Here is an 8693-nt window from a genome sequence, read left to right on the forward strand (position 1 = left end):
AAATATTGATTTTTTTAACTCTTAAAACTTTACGAACATTAACTTGTTTTCTTTGCATTATTTGAGGTGTGAAAGCTCTGCATCTTTTTTGTTATTTCAACCATTTCTCATTTTCTGCAAATAAATGCTCTAAATGGCCATATTTCTATTTGGAAGAAATGTTGTCCATAGTTTCTAGAATAAAACAACAATGATAATTTTACACGAACATATACCTATAAATAGCAAAATCGCATGAACTGATTTAGAAACTGAAGTGGTCTCTTAATTTTTATCCGGAGCTGTATATACATTAAATAAGTTCTCTGTATTTGTTTTTTTTTTTTTTTTTTTTTTTTTTTTACTATTTACATGAAACACAGTATTTATTATGTGCTATATATTACCTAATCATTTTTATGACTTATTTCTTTATTTGTCTATTTATTTCAGAAGTAAGGACTTTTTAGCCAGGGCTTTTTTATGGGTTAAAACACAATAAACCATGTTGAGGGATTAGGGAGCTACTGTATATAGTGGTCTATGGCAGTGATAGTAAACCCAACTGTGCCCCCTGCTGGACACTGGTAGCATTGCACCGTGGTTTGTATATGGATGTTCACTTTGTATATAGGAGAGCTGCGGCAAAAAAAATGTAATGTATATTTGTACATATTTAATGTAAGTAAAATCAAATTCAGACAATTAATAATAAAACTACAATACCTATAAGGCCATAATACTAAATCAATGTGAATTAACCTAAAATAATGTGAAAATGAACGTTGATCTGGATAGATAAACATTATTACATTTCAAGACATAAACAAATTACATTTTATTTGTCTACTTTTTCAAGGCTTTAATGAACTTCATATATTATTCAATTATTTTGTAGTTGTTTTTTTGTCTCCTTTTTGTACTTTTTCTATCTGGACATTGATTCAGCATGCCATGATATTATCAATGCACTCTGTGTGTCCAGGATTGGAGTAAAATAAGTAATAATGGGCAAAAAATAATCCAGTCAGGTGGATTAGTATATTAATAGCAGTGTCTCTACATCATTGAATGAACCAAAAGGAAAAAAATTCTTCCTGATTTGTTAGTACAACTCCTCTGTAATGTCCAGTTTACACTATTTTTTATAATTCAGGCTTTGTGCTGAGTCTGCGTTCCTGTGTTTATTTTTGCTGCAGATGCACTTACAGATTAATAGCTTATGCTGGACCTGGAGACTTGATGGGGCGAGTCACACTCAGAGTTTATGGGGCAGGTAAGTGCCCTCTGGACCTGTACAGTACTGCAGTGCCAGTGGTCAGAGGGATTGGTCAGGGCTACTCAAGCAGAGCATCTCCACAACACATTACATATAAAACTGCAGGATTTAGAGACATTTCTATTTCAGTCTGACCACAGATCACCTCTACACACACCTGGAGTCACCCAGAAGCTTTAAAGTAAGTGTGTTTATTTTGGTTAAAATAGACTTTTGTGTTACATTTAGTATGTGAGCTGCTGATTATTTATATGGAGACTGGAAAAGGATACAAATAATTTGTATATTAGTAAGATCTCACTGAATCCTATAGTGGTCTAGGCTGATTTATGCTGGTTTGCTGTTGGTTGATCAGTATATTAATGATCAGAACCTAACAAATAAATGCTGGTTATACTGGTTACCAGCTGTATACTGTTTTCACTATACTGTTAAAAGGGTAGACTATATATAAAAAAAGTTATTGTACTTTTATTTTACTATATTGAAGTATTTGTACTTTTATATTCTTATTGATAATAAATATGTGTTACACAGTTACATTTACAAGGAATTTAAAACACACATTCTTACAAATACATTTACAATGTTAATATAAATGTAACACATTTTTAACAGTGTAAATGTATGCCGTTTAGGGTTTTATCAAAGTGAAGAAGGAAATGAATAATTTATAGTTATTTTACATTAATTTTCTATTTATTTTTTCAGTTATGAACTGTTCTTTTTTGTTGTATTTTGTAGAAGTGCATTATATGTTGGGAACAAAATGGGAAAGGAAAATAAAGCATTCTTTATATTTTTCAATTATCTGTCATCTTTTTCTTTTTACAAAATCACAACATGTACAAGAAACACAAGGAATATTTCTGATAGAAAATAAAAAATAAATGTAGCTTAAAAAGCATTCTTTATTTGGATCAATAATGTGTTGTTATTAATAAGATCAAATCCAAATTTTTATCCCTAACCCTACCCTTTATATTACTTGTTGTATTACTCTTGTATATTATAGTATAGTATATGACTATTGATTGTCAGGACTGAAGATGGGCAAGCTGTTCTTTTCTATGGTTCTGATGCTGCTGCTGGGGTTGGTGTGGTGTGAAAAGGTCCAGCCTGTACTCAGTGATGATGATACTGTAAGAGAGGTAAATTTACTGTTTAAAAAATACATCACAAATTTACAATAAGAGAACCAACTCATTCTCGTTTGTAAACACATGTATTGTAACTTTTGTCATATTTCACTCAAGAGGATAAATTTTTAGTAGCACCTTACGGCGCAGGTTTTCACCCTGAGTGTTTTTTCTTTCTAACACTGTGTAGAATGCTCATGTTTTATATAAACCAGTGATGCCCAGAATAAATACATAAAGTGAGAAACACATAGAAAAAATACAACAAATATTAAATGTTCCCCTCTGTTTGTTTGCAGCTGCTGGATCTGATCAGGTTGATGGGCAGTGTAGACTGGAAGCCTGAAGAAGACACAGTATTGGAAGATTCTCAAGATGAGCTGTGGTCAGACGCTGAACCTGTGGAGAGGAGAGATCTTCCACGACTCGGAGTGTCCGTCTACAGGCCAGTAACAACCAGGGTCCAGAGCAGGTGAATGGTTGAATTTCAATGGATAGAGGAGGGATGAAAGCTAAGGGCCTGGACAGTTGTGGTATAAGAATTTTATGTGAGTTTAAATGATCATAAATAAACGTTGATAATAAATGAATAAAATTCAATATGGAATATATTAATTCAAAGTAAGAAAAGAAAGTCAAAGTTCCTGGAAGGTGGATCGTGGTGGTATCAGAAAAAGGTGGTATTGTTCAATTAGTGGTTCAATTTGTATTTAACCTGTTATTTTAATTTAGTACCTTATTGTATATTGTGGCCTGTTATATTTTTCTTTAATTGTAGTGCTTTACTGTACGTTACTGTTGTTTGTGTATTATTTTGTTTCTTATTTTATTCTGTTTATTGGTGTATATATTTTTTGAATGGTTCTTTCTTTCTTTTGCTCTACAGTTTTCTTTTAATATGCTTGACCTCACTTATCAACTTCAGATTTTGAAATATTATGAAATATTATACGTTTTGCAAGCAAGTTCTGGCTGCCGGTAATCACTCACCCAGAGTGAGTTACAGTTTTTTACCAAATAAGCTGATTCAGTTCTGTGACATTCTGTAAATTCCTGCATTTTAGGAATTGCCACTGTATGTTGTGGGAATATTAATCAGTTTATCTGTAGGTGGACAGATTTAGTGAATCAGTAAAATTTATGTGAATTGTTTAATCACATTTTAAAACTAAGTGCAGCATAAAAAAAAATCATAATTATTATTTTTTTGTCCTTGTCTACATGCTTTCTCCCTCTGTGTGGACAGTAAAGGCATGGGTGTTCCCAGGTATCGTTCTTCCTTTCCAACAGAGCGACTGGCCAGATTCCATGGCTGAAGAGTGGTTGGTGTGTTTTGTGTGTCTTCCAATCACATAACGTTCTTTAACTTCTTGGTGTTTTATTTATTTTATCTTTTTCTCATCTTGATTAAAGACACACGTGTCCTTGCTGCATGAAATCTGCATGCTTCCAGAGGTACACAAAGTAGCCTAAACACATGAGTATTGGAATAATAAAGCGCAGAAATATAGAGCTTGAGTAAAAAGTCCAGAAACAACAACTAGTATTGAGTTTCCTTTAGATCTGTAGTGAAACAGTGGAGTCACTGCATGCAAAGCTATGTTTAGACTGGATGCAAATCTGATTTGGTGAAATGACTATCCACACTGTTATTTGCAAGTAATCAGATTGTATTTTCCTGTCTGAACATCACAAGCATATCTGTATATGAGGTTGGTGTCAGTAACTAACCTTTGATGCTCTTCTTGGGCCTCTGTACTTCTGTCACTTTGAATTTGATCAGGTCAATATTTGGCACATTAAGAAATCACATTAAGAACTAAGCAGATAAGCATCCAGACTTTCTAAACTGTCATCTGTCTTCTAGCTTTCCAGTTTTTTTTCCCAGTCAAAAATCAATCTGGATACAATCTAGATCTTGAAAAATCTTTAATAAACTGAAATGCCCTGAAGCTTCATTTTATGCAATTAATTGTCACTGTTAGTAGTCAAATGTGTTGTCCTTTGTTTTTAACAAAATAAGCACAAAAATAAAGCTTTTCTAAATGGTATTCTTTATTTATGGTCAGTTTATTCACATTACAGCCTTTCTTACAAGGATCAAACAATTAAACCAGACAATCCAGTATCAAGCATCACACACACAGTCTAGCACAGAATTGTCAGTGTGCAAAATTAGAAACTTCCCCACAACAGTAAAGTCAAGTGGTGTTATTTCTCATTTACGTCTCGCTATGCTCTGTTGTTGTTTAGTGTAAATGTGTGTGTGCGTGTATATATGTATGTACATGTACTAAATCTGAAATAAAGCCCTGTCTCTTAGTCCTGTGTGTTGTTTCCAGTGCCGGTGTTAAACGCAGTACTTCCAGAAGCAGTCGGCTCCATTGGCCCTCTTTCTGTATTGCCTCTTAATGCCGAGCAGCTGACCAAGAGAAGTTAGATGGCCTGGATTTTCCAGCACAACCTGGGGGTGATGATATATTTGACATATTTAGTAAAAAAATCACCAAAAAAGGCAAAAATGAAGAGTTGAAGAGGAATAACATTCGATCCAAAATCTGCATGATGGTAGCTCTCAAGATGCAGGAAGTTAGACCACTGGTGCACAGCATGGTTAACAAATTGTGTATGATAACATATAATGGTCTTTCCAATTAAGTGGCTAGAAAGTAAAGTAGGTGTGTCTAATTGCAGTAGACTAAATTGTGATATATATACATAAATAAATTGTCATCTCACCATTTTTGAAGCTTCTTTAGGCAGCAGCCCATTGAGTTTCAGACCTTTAAAAGGAAAAGTTAAAAGGTTAAAAAAATAAAAAAAAAAAAAAAAAAACACAGCTATGAAGCATAACAACCAAAATCAAATAATATGTCAAAGGGAGACAAGATACAGTGCACATATATGCTATACTGAGATGATTTTTAAGCTATTTGAGTTATTAAGATTAGTAGAACATGCTCAGTCAGCAGTCTTACCCTCTCTGGAGAGCAGTGGGGAGTAGCCCAGAGCTGCTGCCCTCTGGAGGAGGCTGCCTACATCCGATACAGAGAGCTCCTCTGCTCCGGCCTCCTCCATTGAGTCTGAAACAGCAAGAGACCATGATTTTAATGCTACAGTTTAAAAGCTTTGATCCTCATTATTTAATAAGCACATATATACAATATTATAAGACTGAGACCAAGTCAAAATAACGCTGAGACTGATTTCTATTTAATAAAGTGTGGGGAACAAGACAAGATAATCAAAATAGTGATGAGACACAGACGAGATATATAATGTCAAAATAATGTCAAAATAATGTTGAGACCAAGGCAAGAACAAGTTGAAATTATATAGAGAGAGTGGAAAGTAATGTTAAGACTGAGATAAAACATCGGTAGAGAGAAAAAAAATAACATTGAGACCAAAATGAGACTGTGAAAGTAATGTCAAAACTACGGTGGCCGAGAAAGCCCAACGCAGTGCAAATTGAAAAGCGCTGCAAAAGCACAAAACACATCCATCAAAATTACAACACAGGCGCAGCAAATAGAAAAACGCGCTGCAAAAAGAAAAACGCGCTGCAAATAGAAAAACGCGCTGCAAATAGAACCACAACACAACGGAAGTGAGTCACAACACAACGGAATTTTCCCGGGGGACCTTAAAAGATGCTGTACCAGTTGTATACAAAGGACAATAAGTGGCAAACAAGCTTCTGAAAAGTAAGTTATGTTTATTACCTGTGATTACCACGGTTGTGTGCATATTATTAAAAGTTCTGCTTCACAAAACGCCTTGTTTGTCACTTATTGTCCTTTGTACACATAGTGAAGTCCGAGACGTTACTGAAGACGCAGCTTAGCTGGTACAGTATCTTTTAAGGTCCCCCGGGAAAATTCCGTTGTGTTGTGACTCACTTCCTTTGTGTTGTGGTTCTATTTGCAGCGCGTTTTTCTATTTGCAGCGCGTTTTTCTATTTGCTGCGCCTGTGTTGTAATTTTGATGGATGTGTTTTGTGCTTTTGCAGCGCTTTTCAATTTGCACTGCGTTGGGCTTTCTCGGCCACCGTAAAAAACAGAGGCAGGACTGTCAAACTGATGTTGAGACAAAGTAAAAATAGACAAAATAACGTTAAAATCAAGACAAATTACATAAAAGACATTCAAAATAATGTGACTGAAAGTAGACCATTCATTTGGACTAAGTCTGGACACACTACTTCCCTACTAATGAGGTTAACAGCAAAAGAAACATGAAAGTTGCCGTCAGTTTAACATTTTACACCCTGACAAGCTAAATCCTCACACACTTCTCTTTTTTTAAGTTTGTTAAGTTATAGCAAATATGGTTGTTTCTGTTTTTCATTCGTAATAATTTTTTTTTTGGTCATACAATATAATAATTTTTCTAAATTGAACTTGATCTGATCTCAGTCCGACCCAGCTATCAAATATACTTCTTTTTAATTGCGCTAAACTGCTAATAAGGCACAGTTTAATCTGATATATTAGCCAAATAATATACTGCTAAGAACAAACACTGTTTCTGCTGCTCCATGTTGTTCACACACACAGTCAGTGCAGCGTTCACTGCTTGCATTGGCGTAACACTGTGTTTGAGGGTGCAGCTTCACATTTTTAGCATTCTGTGTTAAAGCAGCTGCACACTGCACAGATATACATGCTGGAACAGAGAATCTTCTCACTATATTGTGCTTACATGGTATACATATTGGTGCACATTTTGGTGTGTTAAGGTTTATACATGTGAGAAATCAAACCAAAGAGAAGGAGAAAACCCTGCAAATAAACTCAACTGATCCGGACCATAAAAAACAACTGCAGGTGTGAAAACGACCTTTTATACTCAGCAAATTAAGTTCTAGTCCAGAAATCCTTACAATCAAGCTGAGATGTTAAACAAAACGTATATACAAGTACAAGTAAAAGTATAAAAAAGTATAAGAACATATATACTAGTATTTTAATTGACACCATTAATATAAATATATTTGCATTTTACATTTCTTACATTAATTTAAGCATCTATTCATTTAAACATCCACTACAAAAAAAACGTCTATACCAGTTAATAGAACCGAACTGTTTAATTTTAGATTTGTGACAGCAAATCTGCTACATGAGCAAATTATAATATTAATATTTTAAGTATTTGATCTGGTTGCCTTTCACTCACCTGGTCCAGTGTAAGGCATATCTGCTGGGTCTGAAACAGGATGAGCCAGCAGTGGGCTGATGGAGAGCAGGAGAAGAGCCCAGGAGAGGAGCACGCCGCTGATCATCTCTACAGTAGTGCTGTCTTACCAAACCTACAGTGGTAAATGTAGCAGAGCAAAGGATATAGACGTGTGGTGGATGAAACTGACCCTGAGGTTATTATATACAGCCTTCCTCACTGTCCTCAGGTTGAGTGAATCACCAGTTTAGAGCATCACTGCTGTTTTATTAAGCTTTTTGCATTTTGAAGCAGTTGGACAGTGCATATGCGTGAATCAACAGGGCAATAAAGCGAGGACAGGGGTCGGGGCCTGTGTGCTACGCCTAGCTCTGTAGTTTACCAGCAGACAGAAATTTGATTGGTTTCAGTTTTACTAGATGAATAAATTGAGGGGCACAGGTGTGGAGATGTCTGCTTATTAATCCTCATGGAAATTTGGTAAGATATTGGCCTTCACTGTGTCTGGTCACTTCTATGATAGATGGTCACATAATATAAGTACACAGAGAGATTTATTATAATGTATATAATCTTTACACACTGTATATTCAATTTCTTAAATATGATCTATATACAATCATTGGTTAGTATATTTATTATGTGATTACTCTGGTGCCAGTAATATTATTATCCATGCAAAGATGCTACCCAGACCATTTGACATTTATCTTTGCAGTATAAATACCATGAATAGTAATTTGCCGCCTATTAAACCTTTTACTATGTAGTAAACTTTCCTTGATGCCAGTGACAAATATGTTTGTGTACATACACATGCAATTATAAGAGTTACAATTGACAAGGGGCACTACACTACACAGAACTGTCATTTGTCTATCACAGTTTTATCACAGTTGTAGAAAAGGCAGAGTACTGCAAATGCAACATTTGCAAGAAATAGGGAATAGAGGAAGGAGACAAAAAACACATACAGTTTATTTATTTAAAAAACAAACATAATTCACAATAACATAATTAATCACAAACATGCTAAATTGAGTTATTTAGTGTTTTTTTAAGCAATGTTGAAAAAAGGTAGTATAATGGTTGTTTTTCTTAAACAATGTAATGCA

General features: G+C 34.7%; 1 protein-coding gene across 1 annotated transcript; it reads right to left on the reverse strand.

Moving 5' to 3' along the window:
• Nucleotides 1–4434: 4434 nt before the first annotated feature.
• Nucleotides 4435–7753, reverse strand: uts2a (urotensin 2, alpha). The gene is made up of 4 exons (XM_007246836.3): nucleotides 7579–7753; nucleotides 5376–5480; nucleotides 5137–5180; nucleotides 4435–4861 (listed from the first exon to the last, which is right to left on the reverse strand). Exons 1-4 carry the CDS (start codon nucleotides 7682–7684, stop codon nucleotides 4748–4750), a joined length of 369 nt encoding a protein of 122 aa, XP_007246898.1. The 5' UTR covers nucleotides 7685–7753; the 3' UTR covers nucleotides 4435–4747.
• Nucleotides 7754–8693: the final 940 nt, after the last annotated feature.

The sequence above is a fragment of the Astyanax mexicanus genome, chromosome 13 (genome assembly GCF_023375975.1).
Source record: "Astyanax mexicanus isolate ESR-SI-001 chromosome 13, AstMex3_surface, whole genome shotgun sequence".
Lineage (NCBI taxonomy): Eukaryota > Metazoa > Chordata > Actinopteri > Characiformes > Acestrorhamphidae > Astyanax > Astyanax mexicanus.

What these genes read in the sequence shown, in the direction of transcription:
- uts2a (XM_007246836.3), bottom strand. Translation starts at nt 7,684, where the DNA reads ATGATCAGCGGCGTGCTCCTCTCCTGGGCTCTTCTCCTGCTCTCCATC. An exon ending in TATGCCTTACACTGGACCAG is followed by an intron (nt 5,481 to 7,578) that starts GTGAGTGAAAGG and finishes TTGCTGTTTCAG; the next exon opens with ACTCAATGGAGGAGGCCGGA. An exon ending in CCCACTGCTCTCCAGAGAGG is followed by an intron (nt 5,181 to 5,375) that starts GTAAGACTGCTG and finishes TTCCTTTTAAAG; the next exon opens with GTCTGAAACTCAATGGGCTG.